Source organism: Aphelocoma coerulescens, chromosome 1A (genome assembly GCF_041296385.1).
Source record: "Aphelocoma coerulescens isolate FSJ_1873_10779 chromosome 1A, UR_Acoe_1.0, whole genome shotgun sequence".
NCBI classification, from domain to species: Eukaryota; Metazoa; Chordata; class Aves; order Passeriformes; family Corvidae; genus Aphelocoma; species Aphelocoma coerulescens.
In genome coordinates, this window is record NC_091014.1 from 54623994 (window position 1) to 54643384 (window position 19391).

Below are 19391 nucleotides of genomic sequence, written 5' to 3' on the forward strand. Positions count from 1 at the left end.
GGTCTTCATGCACTCCCAGACGAAACCTGGTCCAGTGGCAGAGCTGAAAATATCTATCCCTGCCCAGCTGCCAAAATGAGCCCAAGTGAGCCCTGGCCCAAATGAGCTCAACCCCAGGTCGATGTCACTGGCTGGAGCTCAGCCCTGGGTCAGGAGTCACCCATTTATTGACAGAATAACTCTGTTTACTCTGCTCTAGCTGCAGTGTCTCTGCTTTTTGTGAAAAACAAAGGGGCACATACAGACCTGCAGGACTGCAAGCAGAAGGTCGTGTAGGAAAAGTAGCTGAGGAGGAGGACCTGGGCTGGAAGAAAAGCAGATGCTTCAGGGAGGCATAAGTGGTGGTGCAGCGGAGTGTGGGGAGCCCAGTGTCAGAGACTGGGCAGCGGGAAGTGCAAGCAGACAAGAGCGAGTCTCTGAGGCTGGCACTGAGAGGCACTGTGCTTTGTTTTCATCTGCCTGAACACTGTGGCAACCAGACCCACTGTCTGCTGCTGTCTTCCCTCCTTCCAGCCATCTACACCTGCCAGCCAGTGTCTTCTCCATCCCTGTGCGGGGGAGCACACACCGATGAGACCAAAGAGGGTGCCTAAGAAATACAGCAGTTGCTCAGCAACTCCTTGTCCCCCGAGGAGGACAACATAAGCGATCTGCACCCGTCTCCTGGGTTGCTCTTCTCTGCACAGCTGGAGGTGCTCCTACCTTGACTTTTTCTGGACTTCCCCTGCTCAGCCTGCAGATCTTCTCCCACTTTAAGCCTCCAAACCCTCAATTTCAGAAAAGGAAAAAGCCATTGTGCAGGGTGCGCTGACCCACCGCAGCAGGACGGTGCAGGACAAAGGCCGAGCTGAAGGGACCTGGCACCGGGTTATTGATCACTGAGGAGACCTTGAGCTGGGTAAATAGATGTCCTGCTTTCTCCCACACTCCCTGCAGGTGTGAGCTGGCTTGCCTAGGGGTGTGGGCCAGGTCTCACAGGCAGCAGCAGGCTTTAGAGGTAGGTCTGCAGCTCTGGGGGAAACCCCAGTGCCTGCCACCAAATCTACTAACAAAGAGGCTCTTCTGCTGCTTCCTGCCCTCCCTCCCCTGCCCCTCCATCTGCGGTTGTGTGCTTATGCCTGCTGTTTCTGAAGGGATGCTGTGGTAGCGGAGAAGTGTCCTTGCCCTCCTGGACTACCCAACTTGGCTCCTTGGGGAGCAGATCCTTCCCAGAGGTTGTGCAGAAAGGTGCCCCAGAAGGAGCGAGGGAGGGCAGTCTGTGCTGGGCCTGTAAGTGCCACCCTCCTCTCTGGAAGGGTGTGTTAGAGCAAGTGGATGTGTGACTGCTTGTCCGGGTGGGGATGTTCACCAGGCTGGGCATAATGCTCTGGAGTGAGTTACCTGGTGCTTATACTCTGCAAATGTGTTTCCATGTTGCAAGGCAGCCTGGAGGGCTTGGGGCTCTGCAGCTGGTGGGGAGGAGGCTGAAAAGACCACTCACCCTTATCAGGTGATGCTCAGTGGCATCCACATGGGCTAAAATGTGCATGAGGCCAGCCACCTCTTCCCTCAGCTGTAGCAAGTCCCTCCCATGCACTCCTCTCCCCAGGTTCACGTGCACCAGTGGGCACAAAGACGACTCACAGACACACGGACAGGACACAAGCATTCCACAAGACCTCTGTGTCCTCCCATGCAGATGCATTCACATCCCTTTCCCCTCCAAAACAGAAATGCAGAAAGCCTTTGAGGGCGGGCATGTACTGCGTGGTGGCAGGGGAAAGGAGGAGGAAAATGGGTGACAAAACCAGTATTAGTGTGGCTTTGTCGGGCAAGGGTATTTCTTATCCTCAGAGTGTGGGGCTGACAGAAGGGATGCAGTCAGGAAGAAGCAAAAGAAGCAGCCTGGGGGAGATGTGGGGTAAAGGAAGACAGAAGGTGTCCCCTGGCACAAGCAGAGGGTGGTAAAGGGCTGAATATTACTCAGGTGCTCTTTTCTCATTAGCTCAGCTATTGAGCCAGTGCCAGCATTGGCTTTGCCTGGGAACACACGGTCTGGTGGGAATGGCAAGGTCTGCTTACTTTTAGGGATCAAGATAAAAATGGCACGGCAGGCAAAGTGCAACTTCAGGCTCCCAGGCTGTGGCTGGACCATGCAACTTTTGCTCACATTTCAGGTCACAGATTTTCTTCTGCATTGATTTCTAGATCAATAAAATACCAGTTTTAAAACAATTCCCAGCCTGGGAGGACAACACTTTTGTATTCAGAGGAATTCATTATTGTTCTCATTTGCGGTTTTGACAGAGGCAAAACCCAGAGAATGCCTTTGAAAACTGAGGGATTGCCAGGAGATGTAGACAGGACAGTGTCCTGGAAGCCTGTATTCCACTGATTTAGCAGTTTTACCCACATTTGCTTTGAGCAAAGTCTTTCATGGTTTGCACTGTGATCTCTTGGGGCTGTAGATCTTGGGAGAGAAGGACAGATGTGGCATAACACCTCCAGAGAGGGTGTAAAGGGAAACAGAAAAACCAGCCTGACCTTGGCATGCTGTGTCACCAGACGCACCCGATGGAGGCCGAGGAACAGGAGGAAGACTCCAGCTCACTCTCAAATGACAAATCAGAGACTAACTCACGTCGCTGCCTCCGCTATGTGCCCCTTGGGATAGCCTTTCTTGTGCTGGCTGGAGCTGCTGCAGCCACCTGGTATTTCCTAGGTAAAAATTCACATGTTTTTTCCCCCCTGCAGGAGGTGGATGGGGGGTAGCCAAAGCAATGCCCAGCCCGAAGCACATTGGTGACTCTGGGTGATCTTTAGGCAGTCATAAACATGGGTAACCCCCTGTTTCCTACGTATCACCGAGGTAACTCAGTAGTGTCTTCTCTTGGCAGACTACAGACCGTGGCACCTGGAGCCATCTGTCCTGCAATTTTACTGTGGCAGCCTCCAGGTCCTCAACCGCCGGTACTCCCCGGACCTCGGGCAGGTGGAGTCCAGAGCCTTCTGGGTGGAGTCAGCTAAGCTCCAGAACATGGTGAGGGCAGTTTCACGAACAGAGCCAGCCCTGAGGCTGCTCAGTCAGTAGAATGAGGAAGGGGCCAGGCACCCCCATCCAAGGGCAGACTTGCCTGTACGGCAAGAGGGATGAAATGTCGGATCAGGCACTCTAACACTGCACTGTAGTTCTCAGATGACATTCTCATTGCAGCTGAAGGAACTGATTCGTGCCACAGAGCTGGGTCGATACTACAACTCGAGCACGGTGTATGCCTTTGGGTGAGTAGCACCCACAGCATATTTGCCTGTTTGTGTGTGAAAGCTTCCAGTAAACTGTACTCTGGTTTCACTGAAATCTGCCCATGACAAACTTCTGCAGTCCCTTCCATGAGCCCCAGGCTAGGCTGGACAGTCCAGATTCAGAATGGTTTCAGCATAACAGAGCTGGGGATATTTTGATGTTCCTGTTTATCCCAGGTCAAGATGAAAAGCCAAAACTGAGAAATTTTTCAGAGAGGCAAAAGTTCAAGAGAGCAAAAAAAAAAAAAAAAAAATCATTGGGAAGAGATTAAAAAAAATTTGTCTTGGCATTGTCAGTAGAAACTAAGCAGCTGGAAATGGATTTGTCTAATTCAAGAAAGCTATTTTATGGCCTGACTCTAGGCACCAGAAGGGAGAGGCCAGAATGCACCATGAAAAAGTTATTCCTGCCAAGAAGCATGGACCACCTGGGAACAAGATAACAGTGGAATGGGACAGATGTGGGACTACAGCTTTGCAGGTCATAACAGTAGATCAGGATAGCAGAAATAATTTCCAGACTGATGGTCATTTGCTTCTGATTCTTTTCCTATGAAAACCACACCCCTAAATCAGTCCTTCACCTGAGGAACATTCCAGCTTTGATGTGATTCCATTTTCAACTGAGGAAAGAAATGTTTCACTTGCACATCTTCCTCCAGCCTTTTACTGAACAAAGATGTGTTTCAACATCTCCTTGCCCTCCCCCAGCCAATTTTCTCTGCCAGCTGGTTAAACAGAACTTTCCCAGTCACAGTCTCCTGCAGCTTTAGACTGCCCAACACTAATAGGTTGTGGTAAGGTACCTGGTCATAAATCATCCACTTGTCACCACTGGGAGATGAGACAAAGTCTTGGGCTTTTATTTTCAACCCCTGGTCAGTAGTACCCAAAGGTCATTTCTACCTGAAATGAGACTACTCATTAGACTAGTCTTGATTAATTACCACATTAATTTGAGCTCATATGGTCATCACTAAAGCCAGATGGCATAGAAAGGCTTCTTCCGATAAAGCACCGAGCATTGACTCACACCATGGACATTGCAGCTCTCCTGCCCCACTCAAAGAGGTTTCTCTGGGTCACAGCAGCAGAGCTGGAAAGTCTACACAAATGTGTCTGATTGTGGAAAAACAGTGGGGAGGGTTAATCTCCCGGGGTTTTCTCTCCAGTAATTCTGGAGATGAAGAGCAAGAATATTTCACGTTATTTCTCTGTTAGGGGAGGAGCCCTGACCTTCTTCTTCTGGTTCACCCTCCAAATCCCTGAGAGTCAGCAGAAGGAGGCAACTGCTGAGAGGGTAAACACAGTGCTCCACCAAGAGCTCTCCACCAGCTTCAACAGCTCGGGCAGCCTGTCCTACCAGACGGAGTACAGGGTTAACCCAGACTCTCTGGTTCTCCTGGGTAAGTACCAGCTGCTCAGCTGTGGCCTGAGCACTCAGAAATGCTCCACCATGTATAATGTTAGGAGAAAAGGCCAGGACTCACTATTGAAGGAGACAGAGAAAATTTGAAGAGGATGAGGGAAATAGTAAGGATCAGGAGATACAATTACTCACATTTTTTCCTGATAGAGAAAAACTGAAGTTTGATGCTAAAAAAAAAAAAAAAATCATTCCTTTGAAGGATTAAAATTATTGGAGATGCACCTGACCATGATCAGATAGGTAATTTTTTTTTTTTCAGCCATCAGCTTTGGCTTCTATAGAGCAAGATCTTAGACAGGTCAAGACTTTGATCAGCTCGGCTTGAAAATAGAGAGCATTTAGGTTTCCTGCTTTCCTTTGGGAGATTATTCCAGACTATTTGATAGAGAGAACAAAAGCAACATATCTGAGTCACCACTAAGTCTTCCTCTGAGACAAAGCATCATTGTCACTTCAGTTCTTGACGTATGATTTTAAGGATTATTTATTGTTGCCCACAGTGAAGGTCACAGCCTGTTTAAAAAGCCACCCATGCAAAACTGGTCTAAAGTAAGTGTTAGGTAAAGGACTAGGGATGTAGCTGTAGCCAATGCATACAAGTCCAATGGAATTTATATTTATAATGATCTTTATAATGAGGCTTAACTTGTCAGCCTGGTCTGATCCCTCTTACAGAGTCCCAAATCTCCCAGGTTTTAAAATACACTGTGTTTATTCTCTCCTCTTGGGACTCCAAGTTTCTTCTTCCCATGAGATGTTACGTCTCCAAGTTGGTTTCTTTTTTTTTTTCCTAGGCATGCTATCTTGCATTATTCTAAGATAAAGCTTCTTTTATTATATCCTACCGATACTTTCTTTAACTTTTACCCCCACATGCCAATTGTTTTGTGGGTCATTTTTTGGTGTCCATAAAGAAAATTCAATTTTCTTCTAAATGATTTTCCCTCCCTCATCCAGATCATCATTTTAAGACCCTAGTCAGAAGCTGCATTGGCATCTCATCAAGACATCTCCTCCCACAGTTACCATTAGTTCCTTACTTCTACTTATGATTTGTTTCCAGCATACCAGACCCTATGCTCAGCCAATTTAAACAAACTTTATTAACAAAGATATCACAAGTAAATATGCTGAATCCTTCCAAGTCAGCTCATCTAGGATTTTCATTTTATTTGCTCACTTCATAATGCAACTCAAAACCAAATAAAAATGATGGTGCCATAATTTTAGCTGTTCCCAGTTCCCTCTTACTTGCTTTGCATCTGTTTCACTGTTTTATTCATTTCAGCAGACCACACTTCTTTCTATTTTGGACTTAACACACCAGTTGTGGTTTATCCAGCTCCTTCTGCTTTCCCTAGTCCTTTCCACCTCTCTCTCCAGTCAGAAGTACAGTCTGATAACAGAGGCAAAAGCCAGAAACTTCTTATACTGCTGAGCCAGGGTGACCTCCAGCCAATGACTTAACCTCTGGTTTCATTTGTCCTGTACAGTTAGAGTGAAAAAACAGCTAGCTCATAGCAGGTCATTAGCACTTCATTGCTTCCTGACAGACTCTTGCCGGGTTTCTCAGCTCTAAACATTCACTCTGCCTTGAGACACAGAGCTGCAAACCACTGAGTAGCACAGGAACCTCTCCAACACCTCCAGTGCTTTACTTTTACTAACAGCCACGCTCACCCCAGTAACATAGCTCCCCCCTTCCCCAAAAGTCTTTCAGGACTTCGTTTTCCCTACAGGAACTCGGGTTTATTACCTTCAGATAAAAGAGTACTTACTACCACCTCTGCACAAACTATTCCCTACAGCACATGAGCTTCGCTAGGATCCTGCCTTACGCCTGCAGGATCCTATTTTCCACAACATCTGTTTTTCCTATGACAAAACCACTCATCTATCCCCATAGAATTGCTTAGAAACTACAGCAGGCCAAAGCCCTGACCTAGGCATACCCCCAACAACAGTCCTCACACCCAGCTGACCTCACAGTGCCTTTTATTTTGGCAATTATTCCCAGTAGCACCTGATTGCCGGCTGATTCCAGTTCAGCTGGGAGGCTGGAGAAAAGCCCAGGTCTCTTAAAGTGTTGTCCACCCCGTGAGTATTTTGCACAGATTTGTAGCCCTTGCTGGTCTCTTTCTCTGCAACTCCCTTCTCCAAAGGTGGACTCTATAAGGATGTTGAGTAGCCCATTGCAGAGTGGTCATCAAAAGAGGACTCCTTCTCCACCCTCAGTAACTCCCATATGTTTGAGTGGGCATTCTTTAAACTGGGACAGCAGATGGTGAAGGCTCTGGGAAGTGGGATTGTGCCCTGTGATGTGGCTGGCAGAGGAGGGGGATGACTGCCTGAAGCAATGGCCAGCCCTCCTGGGTAGAGGAAGAGGTCCCAGAACAGCACACAAAAATGGGCCAGGAAAAAAGGCAGAGAAGCCCATGGTGGGCTGGAAAGCATGAATTAGGGCTGCCAGATGTGGGTCAGGGGCAGAGAAATTTCCCAGAGAAATGGGTTGGGGAAGGCAGGACTGAAACAGGTCCCTGAGAGCTGGCAGAGGGGTAGCTGCAGGATGCCCCATGCTGAAGTTGTAAGTGAGCCAGTTACATGAGGAAGGAAGGGAGTCCTCACCTGCCATGCTAGGTTATCAGATTATCTTTTTTTATCCAGTTTATGCTTTTGTTTATCTTCCTTTATATATTTTTTTTCTAACAGAATCCAGTGTGAAAGACATAGTAGTGCTGAAATCCACTCTGGGTAGGCTACCTTTTCCTTTCCTTTTGAGTTCGTGACTTTATGGGAGGGATTTTCACAAGGGACAGAAAATTTATCTGCCTCCTAGAGTTGTAAATCCTGGGAAGGGGTGTAGGAGCAAGGGAGCACCAGTGCTGCTGCTTGTCCAGATCCAAACTACGTGACTGCTATGTACTGGATGGCTCTGGGCAGAGATACCAGCTGCCAGGGGCAATGCAGCCACCTCAGACTTGCTCCTAATGAGAACTGTGAAATAGCTTTTTGTACTGGTACCACACTGCTAATTCCAGGCCCCATGCAATGCTGCTGAGTGGGGTGGGGATTTCCTGTGTGGCTCTGCGCTGGATGTGCCTCATTTAGGAGTCTGTTGTCTTGGCAATGTTTGAAGATGCTTTTAGTAATTTCAGGCAGTGTTGTGAGTTCTCTGTCTAGCAGCTTGCATTAGATATGCTATTAGAAGCTCACCTTTAAGCTGACATTTACTCAAAAGTCCTGGTGTGAAAGTCTTCTGAAACCTGGAATTCAGATGAGGGAGATGTAAAGCCAGGAAGAATATAGGGCTGAGAGGAGAAAGAAGTAAAAACGTAACCTAAAGCCAGTGGAAGATAACTGTGCTGTGCTGATACTTAAAGCCTGCGGTAGTATTAGCTTAACCAAGGAAAAGGGGACGGTTCTTACAGAGAAACTGGGGCAATGGTACGAAAGGATCAGTGCCACCACAACATACGTAAAAGTAAACCGAGACCACTGGGATGAGTCAGCTTTACCCTAAAACAGGGCTTACACTGATGTACCAAGTGACAGTCCCATATCTTAATTTCCCTAACAACCACCTCTGTTTCAGGTTGCTACAGGTACAGCTATGTCCAGGAAGATGACATCCTAAGGCTGGAGGGCCCTGACTACCTGGCCTCCAGTTGTCTTTGGCACCTCCATGGCCTCAAGGGCTACATGATCAAGCTACGCCTGGAGTGGACTCTGCCTGACTGCAGGGACCGCCTGGCAATGTACGACGCAGCCGGGCCCCTGGAGAAACACCTCATCACCTCGTAGGTAGCTCCCGAGCAGGGAGAACACGCTGGGGAAGGCAGGCAGGGTGGCACGACACACCACAGCAGGGGAAGGTGTCAAGAGTACATCAGAGGAGGTTCTCTTTGATGTACAACCTGCCTGTTGCTGATGAGCTGAAGTCACTGATGTGGGATATGTCTCGCACAGCCATGCAGCAGGAGTTGTCACTGTTGGCCCTTTGTTTGGTTCAGTTAGTGCCTCACAACTGCTGTGTGTGCATAACACAGATCTCCATTGTCTCTCTTTCTCATACTTCTCTTTTATTTATTGCTTGCTTCGCTCCCATCCTTTTATCTCTCTCCCCTGAGGATCTATGGCTGCAGCCGTCAGGAGCCCATCGTGGAAGTCCTTTCGTCTGGCCCTGTCATGTCCATTGTGTGGAAAAAAGCCATGTACAGCTACTATGACCCCTTCATCCTCTCAGCACAGGCAGTGCCCCTCGAAGGTGAGGAAGGCTCGAGGAGGGTGGCTGTACTTACAAGGAGAAGACAGGTTATCTCCTGCAGTATCAGAGCTCCTGGAGGTCCTGCATCCCTACTAGGGGCAGAATTCCTTCTGGATTGCAAGGGTGGTCAGAAAAAGGCAGGTTACATGTTGCTGCCTCACTTGGACTCATACACTAGCTTGTGGCTTGAGACTTTACAGCTTAGGGGCTGGCACACAGCACCTGAGTGATTGTGATGCTTTAGGAGAAGGCCAAGCTCTCACGCAAGGACCAGATGTGGCCTGGATATCGCATCCACACGTGCTTGTAGATGAATGTCAGTCTAACATAAGACACTAAGACAGCAAAATACATTACCATTACACTTCTCTGGACAAGAGGAGGAGGCTACAAAGGTTGCTGGGTAGAAATGGCTGCTTGAAGGGAGACAGCAAAGCACCCCAGTCACCTTTGGCATCAGGCTTTAGAGCCCCTTCTCTCCTCCAGTGGGCTGGATACATGGCCTCCCCGGGCTGAGGCTGAGCTGACAGAGAGCAGGGCTTTGAATGTCTGTATTTACAGCTTGTGAAGTGAACATAACTCTGCGGGAGAGCCTGGAGTTGCAGGGGAAGATCGGCACCCCACACTACCCCAGCTACTACTCGCCCAACACGCAGTGCACCTGGCACATGATGGTAAGAGCCAGCTCCCACAAGAGCATCCATCCCATCCCCAAAACCCAGGCAGCACTCTGCACATTGTGGGGGGTACAGCCAGGGCTCTCAGTCAGATCATCATGAGAAGCAAGCAGAGGGTGGCAGCCTGCCCAACCTCCACATAAGGTGTGTTTCTGAAGGGGAAGGAGTCTAGTATTGCATACCAGCACAGAGATGCCATAGCTGAGGAGGAATCTGAAACCTGATCTCCAGAGGAGTTCTTCAAAACAGAACCACATTGATAGGAATTGAGGGGAATTGCCAGGCTTTGACACCAGCAGCAGAGCCACCCTGGGCTGTGGCACAGCTTAGAGGGTGCTTCTTTCTGACCTGCAATGTGGCCAGATAAGTCTGGCCTTCACATTTGCCCTGCTTGTTTCTGACTTACGGAGTGTGCTGTAACGCTCCTGGGAGCCATCTGCCCTCTGCTCTGCACCCCCTTGTCTGCAGGTCCCATCCCTCGACTATGGGGTCACCCTCTGGTTCGACGCCTACGCACTCAGCAGACAGAAGCATGACCTACCCTGTACCCAAGGCCAGTGGATAATTCAGAACAGAAGGTGTGTGGTGGGGTCCTGGTTTCTGTCTCTCACTTCCCACCTGGGATAAAACTGGGATTAAACCTCTGCAGGTTCCCTGCTCACTTCAGTCACCGTATCTGAAGAAGAAGAGCCACACACTGAGCTATTCTTGGTGGCCACTCTTGGTGCTGGTGCCTCCTGCTTTTCTGCTCGTCTTGTTCACTCTCTCCCCCGTGAACGCATTTCTTACAGATTTGCTTCGAGCTACCAACCTGCTTTCCCTGTCTTGCTGTTTGCATCAGGCTTCTTAGTTTTCTCCTCTGTGTGTAACCTTGGTGTCCTCCCACGTCTCCTGTGTTTGCAAATCTGCCTGTCACCACCTCTGCAATATTATCTGTGTGTGCCATTGCCTTGCATCCACCTCCGTACAAATCTTCCCCTTAGCTCCATATCCTCCTGCTTTGACTGCAGCCACTTCCCCTGCAGGACTTCCCACAATTAGCATCCATATGTAGCTGGGGCTGCTGCTCACCACTACCTGGGTGCAGGAGACTTCCCACAATTAGCATCCATATGTAGCTGGGGCTGCTGCTCACCACTACCTGGGTGCAAAGGACAGAGAAGTTGTTGTGCTCCCCTCTCCTCAAAGCAAGCTCTCAGATAGATGGACCTACAGCTTTTGGGTTTCCTCCCACTAACTGCAAAATTACCTGTTTCCCTCCAAAACCTCCCCCGACACATCTCATTAGTGCCTTCTCCACGGTTCCTGTGGAGGTAACTTGTTTTCCTATGAAGGGTCTTATCAAGAGGTTATGTTTCCCTGGCTTAGGATTTCCAGTTTTTCTCTCCCTGCCTTCCTCTCTTAAATTGTTAGTGCCACAGTTTCTACAACATGGCTTCTTCGGGAAGATGACAAAGGAGAATCTTCTTATATTCTAAGAACTAAACTGCTTTGCATGGCCAGATCTCAGTGCTTGCCAGAAAGTGGGAAATATGCAAAGATAGGAGGGTCACTCTGGACTCTGTATCTCACTTATACCGAAGGCATTTTGTATTCCTGGTTTCTCCGGAGCACCCAGTATGACCTCCTTCCCACCCCAGCCCCACTGAGCCCCCTTGCCCTCCTCTGTCTCCTGCCTCCCTCTCCAAGCCACCCCGCCTGTGTTTCCCCTCAGGCTGTGTGGCCTGCGGACCCTGCAAGCCTACGCTGAGAGGATCCCAGTCACATCTTCTGCTGACATCACCATCACCTTCACCTCGCAGATCTCCTTAACCGGCCCTGGCGTACAGGCAGCTTACAGCCTGTACAAGCAATCTGACCGTAAGCTCAGGTTCTTCCCTGCTCTTTAGTGGGGTGGTGGGGACCAGCAGCCCCTCTGCACTTGGCTTGTGCTGGGAGAAACACAAGGCGCAGCCCGGGAGCCCTAGGTGCCATCCACCGTTCAGGAATACGCTCACAAACCAGTGACACACATGCCAGTGATCACTCCGAAAGAAGAGGCAGTTATGTGGCCAGAGCATCCATGCAACAAAACCCAAGGTCACAAAGCTGCTTAAAATCTTACCCTCGTGTCAATATCACAGGCTGGCCTTGGGAACTCAATGAGAAAGCACCTCTGCTTGAAGCAATATTTGTTGCTAAATTTTGATTACAAGATCTCTTAGAGAGAGCTGTTTCCTGCTCACCTTGGAATCTGTGCAAACAAGACATAAATAAAACCACACACAAATACACACATTTGCAAATGCCACCCACAGTCTGTCTTTCCAAGGTTTCACCATCTCCCTCCTAAAGGGTGCCAGTAATGCACACCAGTCCCTGAATACATGCACCTGTCAACGTGTCTAACAGCAACCCCTTCAAGGTCCCACATAAGTTTTGATCACAACTCCAAAGAGTCTGTTTCAGCTTTCCCGTGGCACTCAGGAGACATGAAACTGCAGTGACCCCGAGGTATGGCGTGCCAGACAGGGGGTTATCCTGGATATTGCCCATTGGTACAATGTGAAACACGGAAAGCCCTCTTTCCCCTGGTGCATAGCCTGGCTCCATATGCCCCTGTCAAGAGCAGATGACGTGGCAGATTTTGGGGAGTGCAGTGAGTGCTGCCAGCACGCTGCAGCAACGCTTGTGTGGTCAGGAGGGTGTGCAACTCCGCGCTTCATTTTCAAGGCATGGTGCTCTGCTGCCAGGAAGTTTCCAGTCACTGGCGACTAATTACTCTCTTTTGGTAATTTCACAGCCTGTCCTGGGGAGTTTCTGTGTTTGGTGAACGGTTTGTGCGTCCCAGCCTGTGATGGGATCAAAGATTGCCCCAATGAACTGGATGAGAGAAATTGTGGTGAGTGATTTCTTCTCCCCACTGGTCCCCGGTCTCAGCAAGACACAGCCCCTCACTCCTCCAAGGATAGGGAGGGATGGGGAGGATTTGGTTGGCCGAGGCACAGCCTTGTACCTCAACTTCAGGAGCTTAAACCTCTGTGCCCTTAGAAGTCTCATCCCACTGCTGTATGGCTTTAGCCTGCTCTGGAAGGAGCAGTAATGCTTCTGGCTCCTGTCACAGCACAGCCTTCCCAGGAGAGTCCCCTAGTAGCCAAGAGCACCAAGAGTTCCAGGCAGCCTGAAAGAAGCCCTCTGCCCAAGCAGTCCCCCACCTTGTCCTGCTTTCCTCCCACTCAGTCTACAACCAACATCAGCCCTGGCCTACAGCCCCCTCTGCTGTCACACCACTCAGCATCCCCCTCCCCATTCACACTTCCCCAAGCCCACCGTCTGCCCTTCTCTCTCCTCTTTCCCCCCAGGCCATTTGTGACACTTCATCTGTACAAATCCTCACTCACATATTTTGCCCCAGTTTGGGAACATCAAAGTCCTTGATCAGCCTCAGTCGGTTCTTCATGCCAAAAGCAGTTTGTGCTGATGCAGACTCCATCCTTAGCATCTCAGAACTCCTGCAGAGCCTCATTCTCATAGGAACAGCGATGCAGGCTTAGACATGACATCTAATTCATCTGTTCTCTCATCTCTGGTGTGATGGGGGGCTCATCATATTGCTGCCACCACTAACTTTTCATTAGTTGTTTCCTACAGATGTTTTTTTACAGATAAAGAGCCCTGAACCACTGGAGACAGTGGCCAATTTTGAAAGATTCAGAGGAAGGTGTAGGGAAAGTCTAAAGTCAAAGGAAGGAGAAATCTTTCTCAAGGAAGCTTTAATTCAATGCTAGAAATGTGAGAGCTCTCATAGGATTGCCAAAGTTGGGGTTTGTATTGTCTGCAGTCTTGCTGATATTGTGCTCTGTCCCATCATCCAGCTATCTGACATCACAGTTTGCATGCTTCCCTCCAGTAGACATGGATACCTTTGCATCCTTATGAATATCTAATCCTTCCTTGAATCCCAGTAGCTCCTTGGCCCCAGGGATATTGTGTCATTCAGTTCCACAGGCTGACACAGACCAAGACTGACAGAAACCCCACACTTTCTCAGTGTTTTCAAACATCACTTTATTTCTGAAAAAGAAAATAGAGACATTGTTATTTCTTCCTTTCTCATACTCTTGCCACTGGTGCATCTCTGATTATTCATTCTATGTCTGTATGGAACAGTCCCTGTCTTTAACATCAAAGTTCAGGATGTCTCAGACCTTCATGTGCCTTTAGTCATCTAGAAGGTTCGTGCTATTAATGAAGAAATCATAGTCATTGCAGTAAGAAAATGGTACACACAAACAGAACAGTTCCTGCTATGGAAATCTGTAAACAGAAATCAAACTCTGCGATGGGCAGGCAGCTTAGGCCCATCTCCATCCTCCAGTGTCCAGCAGAACTCATGGACACTGCAGAATCCATTGCTGTTCAGGACTCAGCTGCAAGGGGAAGCACTGGTCTGTATGAAGCAGTGACCCACGAGCTGAGAGTGACAGCAAGGCAGGAGGAATAGTGACATCACCAGACAGGTCCTACAAAACCCTAACAAGGCAAGCAAACCAGGACTGGTGGTGGTAACTGAGGAGTCCATGGACGTCAAGGCAAGTACATAGTGCTGAGGCAGGTCTGAGATCAAGACAAGAAAAGTTAAGTCAGCAACAACAAAGTGTAAGACAGGGTCCGGGCACACCTACAATGCAGATCAGGCAAAAGCCACGCAGCTGCACTATACCAGAGCTGGTCTTAAGCACAGCTTATGAGGTGTGGGAAGAGGCTGTAGAGACTACAGGACTTAGGACCCTGACCTCACACCTTGTCTTTCATGCCTGATTCCCATGTGCTTCCCTCCTGTGCAGTGTGCCCCGCGAAGTTCCAGTGCCATGAGGACAGCACTTGCATCGAGTTCAGCAGGGTCTGCAACCAGCAGCTGGACTGTGTCAATGGGAGTGATGAGGAGCACTGCAGTGGAGGTAGGGAGGGGACAGTGCTGGGATGACAAATGCCCGCTCCTGTGTTCGAGCCAAGGCTGTCTGTGGTGTACTTCCCCCATGTGACATAAGGGCACCATCTGGGAGGTAACTCGCCCAGCCTCCTCACAATGTTTGTGAGATGTTTGTTTGTTCAGGAAATTCCCTGACATCATTTATGGAGTTCCCCCAAGCTCTCTGCTGCCCTTTCTCCTCATTTAAAGGACTTCAGGCTGCATCTACAACCAGCTGTCCTCTCTCAGCCTTGGTTTCCCTTCCTTTTAGCAGGGGTCCCCTGCAGTCCTTTCACCTACCGCTGTGAAGATGGGACCTGTGTGAAGAAACCCAACCCCCTGTGTGACACCACTGCGGACTGCAAGGACCTGTCTGATGAGAATCACTGTGGTGAGGAAATGATCAGCCACACCTCAGCCAGGCAGGTTCAGGAGGACACATGGCTGCAAGTTGCCCCCTTTTTTCCCACCACCCAGAAGAAGCGCCCACCCTCCCTTGTTCCACCACCTTCTCCCCACCCCAGTCCCACAGTAGCAGTGCCCCTGCTCCATCCTGCGGTGGCAGGGACAGCAGCGATGAGCCAACTCTGTGCTGAGCTGTGAGCAGGGGCTTGCTCTGTGGACAGCTTCTCCCTGCCTCCTTCAGGCTGAGGCATCAGGCTGGACAGACTTGTCTCACAGGCCTGGTTCTACCCACAGGCTGCCTGTTCGACCACTGTGTTGGCTTCTATGCCATCGTACAAGGCTCCAGCCAGGAAAATCACCCATGTCTGCATGGCTACTGGCAGGGAGGGAGTTTATGTTTCGATTTTCCCACTTGTTGTTTTCTGCAGCCTTGGTAGGCAGTGAAAGGGAATCACTGGGAGGGTTTCCTGACAGCACAGCAGGCAGCACAGTCAGCATGCTGCCTCAAAGGCATCCCCAGGCTGCAGCTGGAGGTAGGGAACGCTGGGAGAGAGTGCTCACTAGACCCATCCTGGACAGTACATAAAGCACCCACTGGCTGGGTAACACAAGCAATTAGAGGTCAAACTCTTCAGTCAACCAAGTAGGAAAGGAAGGGCAGGCATAGTGTATCGTGTTCCCTTCCTTCCCTGAAGTACCTGCTGTATCTCCTCCTCAGACTGTGGGATGCAAGCCCCTCTCAGCAGGATTGTGGGCGGTATGAATTCTGTGGAAGGGGAATGGCCATGGCAGGCCAGCCTGCAAGTTCGGGGCCGCCACATTTGTGGGGGAACACTGATTGCTGACCGCTGGGTGGTCTCAGCCGCGCACTGCTTCCAGGATGAGAGGTAAATGGAGAGGGGAGGTGCTGGATAGAAAGATTTGCATTGCTTTCCATGTCATGCATAATTGGAAACTCTTCTGACTGGTGAAAATGTCATGGGGCAGCTGCACCCCTCATCTGGCACCTCAGCCATGCTTCTCCACGGCTTGGAGCTGAAGAAAGGGGTATGGATACATGCAGTATTATTGGGGGGTGTGTGCAGGGAAAAGGGGGCAATGCTGCGATTCGCAGAGCAGCTTAAAGGGGGCAATGACAATGGAAGATGCTTCACAGCTCCGTCTTTGTTTTGGCTTTGCATTGTTCCCACATAAAGATGGAGAAGTCAGCATGTGCTAGGATGGGGATAGCAGTACCTGCAAAGCGTGCGCTTTGTGTCCCATGCTCCTCTGCTGCATCCTACAGGCTGGCCTCCCCCTCCATCTGGACCGTTTACTTGGGCAAATACTTGCAAAATGCCACCGGCCATACAGAGGTGTCCTTCAAGGTTATCCATCTCTTCCTCCACCCTTATTACGAGGAGGACAGCCATGATTATGATGTGGCCCTGCTCCAGCTGGACCATCCTGTGATCATCTCATCCTTAATCCAGCCCATCTGCTTGCCTGCTCCTTCTCACATCTTTGAGCCTGGCCTTCATTGCTGGATCACTGGCTGGGGAGCCCTCAAGGAAGGTGGTAGGTTCAAGGTCTCTTAGTGGCCTACTGCAGCAGTGCTGGGGCAGAAACAAAGGTTCAGATGTGTTGTAGGCACAAGAGGTTTCTGTTCATCCCAAAACATTGTGCTTTCTTCGCTCCTTTTGATTTTGGATAATAGGTTGTGCAAAGTTACCTGTTGAGTGCCCTGAAACCTCATTTGGAGAGGCAGGCATGACAGTCTGGTAATCTATATGGGGACAGTGTGTGTTTCTTCCTCCAAGGACTAGAACAGCCCTTCAGGTCAACTTAGTGCCTTCACCCACAGACTTGTTCCAGCTGCTTCCTAACTGGAAACACTCAGGAGACTATACAGAACTGGACACTCCTGGTTTGTATTCTTAGACAGACGAGCTTAACATCCATTTCAGTGAGAAACAAACCCAAGACTGACAACCCAGAGGTTTCCCCAAAGCAGAATACTCCTTGTCCCAAAAGATGAAGTGCCCAAAACATATCCTTGTAGGGAAAGGAATGAAGGGGAATTTTACTTCTTCCATGCAGAAAAAGTGATCTGCTGAAAGTCAGAGACTGGGATGCCAGTGGAGAGCAGAACAGAAATTCCGATGGCAGGTTTCAGCATGCAGTGAGGTAGGCATGGGCTGGAAGTTCCACCATAGCTCACCTGTGCTACTTTTGGTGCTCTACCTTTCAGGGCACATCAGTAATGTTCTGCAGAAGGTGGACGTGCAGCTCATCCAGCAAAACGTCTGCAGTGAGGCCTACCACTACATGATTACTCCCAGGATGCTGTGTGCTGGCTACTACCAGGGCAAGAAGGATGCCTGCCAGGTGACAGAGGAGTTGTGGGATCAGGGGTGACTACCAGTGATGGGATGTGTCCCAAGTCTCATAAATGCAATCCACAGTCTGAAATGAGGTGGAAAAGACTGTATAAAGTCCCTTTTCCAACACTTCCTCTGATCTAAGCTCTCATGACCACTTCTTCCCAGCATCCTTGCCTTATACAGGATCCAAATACAGTTAAAATACCCTTTTCTCACTTCAGCCTGTTCTCCACTCTACCTCCCACTTTCAAGTCAGGTGACTACATCAGTCTCTTACACCCTCAGCCTCTTTAGCGCCTGTCATACACAGTAACCCATCCGTTCCTTCATTACTATCAATCTCAAGGAATTCCTCTCTGCCATCCCTCAAGGAATCCAGTTAAATTCCATCAGCTTCCTAGCTTGCCACATGTTTGGAAATGACATACACAGCAAGAGGAATCAGTAGAGCAATCAGCTTTTTGGGACCTGGCTGAGAGGGAGGAATTTGCACGATGAAGGAATAAATGAGTCAGATGTTTGCACTGGAGACTGTTTCTGACATCTGCCTAAGGTACAAGGAATGTTGCAGATGTCCCAGGCACGAGTTGAGGGGATACAGGAATCTGTATACAGAGGGGCTCAAAGATGGCATAATCAGGCAGCAGCAGAACCTGATGGATCACCATCACTTCATTTTACTTTTCTTTTTTCTAGGGTGATTCTGGAGGTCCACTGGCCTGCAAAGAACCCAGTGGCAGATGGTTTCTGGCTGGTTTGGTCAGCTGGGGAATGGGATGTGCACGTGCAAATCATTATGGAGTGTACACCAGGATCACTCAAGTGCTGGGCTGGATGAACCAAACCATGAGCTGAGAAAAGTGCATCTCTGTCTTCTCCCCATCACACCTACACTCACATGGCACTCATTCCTGATCTTGCTCACTTGCCTCTCAGAAAAAGAGTGTGGGATGTTGTCAGACCCAGGATGCTCTTCTGAACAGGGTTAAAAAAAGGCTGCTGCAGGGATTGTAGAGAAAAGCAGGCAGACCCTCTTCCCCATCAGTGCTTCCCAGGGAGCATCCCAAGGGGGTTTTAGGCCATCCATCCAAAAGAGGGGGGAAGGGAGGGAGGTGGGGGAGTTGGGGGCAATGACATGACACACAGCAATAGTCCCAAGCCAATGGTTTCTGAGAAGAGGAATAAAGGGAGTTGAACTTTCCATGAACCATGTGATTCAGCCACAGTCCTATGCTGGAACATTTGCTGAAAGAAAATGTGACTGATGTAGTTAGAGATTCCAGTAACTGTGAAATCAATCTGCCTCCCTCTTCCTTCCTGCTGCTTATCCTTCATCCCCCTTCCCCTCCCATCACTCCTCCTCTTCCATCTCCCTAATTGCTTCTTTTCTTAGCTGGCGTGTGCTGTTCAGTGTGCTGTTCAGCTCAGCCAGGCAACTCTTCACGTCTCACTGACTCCCAGGCATGAGTCCAGCATTGCACCCCCAAGCACGTGTCCTGCCTCCCTGCTGGAGCAGCACCCAACCTCCACTGCTGCACTTCCCCCAGTAAAAATGCTGGAGCAGACTCCAATCCCCTTCCCTTGGCCCTTCCAAATACCTTTAACATCAGGGCGTCTCAACTGCTTCCATCTCCTATCTCAGGTAATCCAGGAGGTGAAGGAGAAGGCTTCAGGGCACAGGGCTTAAACTGCAACTGCTGCGGGTTTGGTTTTTTTAACTAAAGATGTGTGTGTGTGTGTGTGTGTGTGTGTGTGTGTGTGTGTGTGTGTGTGTGTACACAATTGGCCACTCTCTGGAATTAGAAATAAAATTAATTTGAGAATTTTTTTGGCTCTAGTTTGCCTCACTCTGCTAAAAATTATCTTGAGGTTTGTATGTTTTTGACCAAACTCCAGTCCTGGCACTGGCAACTGGTAAAAGTTTCCACACCCCTGCCCACCCCCTACCCCAGATGTCCCTGGGGTTGATATGTTCGCTAGACAGGTGGTCCTCACTGATTGTCATGATTTAAGGGTGCAG

At 49.4% G+C, this 19391-nt stretch overlaps 1 protein-coding gene across 3 annotated transcripts; it reads left to right on the forward strand.

The window, feature by feature from the left end:
- Positions 1 to 212: 212 nt before the first annotated feature.
- Positions 213 to 19198, forward strand: TMPRSS6 (transmembrane serine protease 6). Of its 3 annotated transcripts, none has more exons than XM_069002873.1 (18): positions 213 to 898; positions 2545 to 2701; positions 2877 to 3019; positions 3194 to 3261; positions 4504 to 4688; positions 7421 to 7462; positions 8304 to 8508; positions 8839 to 8975; positions 9537 to 9649; positions 10121 to 10230; positions 11367 to 11512; positions 12435 to 12533; positions 14479 to 14592; positions 14875 to 14994; positions 15727 to 15895; positions 16294 to 16565; positions 17239 to 17375; positions 18068 to 19198. In XM_069002873.1, the coding sequence occupies exons 2-18, from the start codon at positions 2554 to 2556 to the stop codon at positions 18224 to 18226; spliced, it is 2367 nt and encodes a 788-aa protein (XP_068858974.1). In that variant the 5' UTR covers positions 213 to 898; positions 2545 to 2553; the 3' UTR covers positions 18227 to 19198. The 3 variants fall into 3 exon arrangements, with proteins under 3 accessions (XP_068858974.1, XP_068858973.1, XP_068858975.1); XM_069002872.1 differs by lacking the exon at positions 213 to 898 and adding an exon at positions 915 to 997; XM_069002874.1 differs by lacking the exon at positions 213 to 898 and adding an exon at positions 915 to 997 and having other exon boundaries at positions 14878 to 14994.
- The last annotated feature ends 193 nt before the right edge of the window (positions 19199 to 19391 follow it).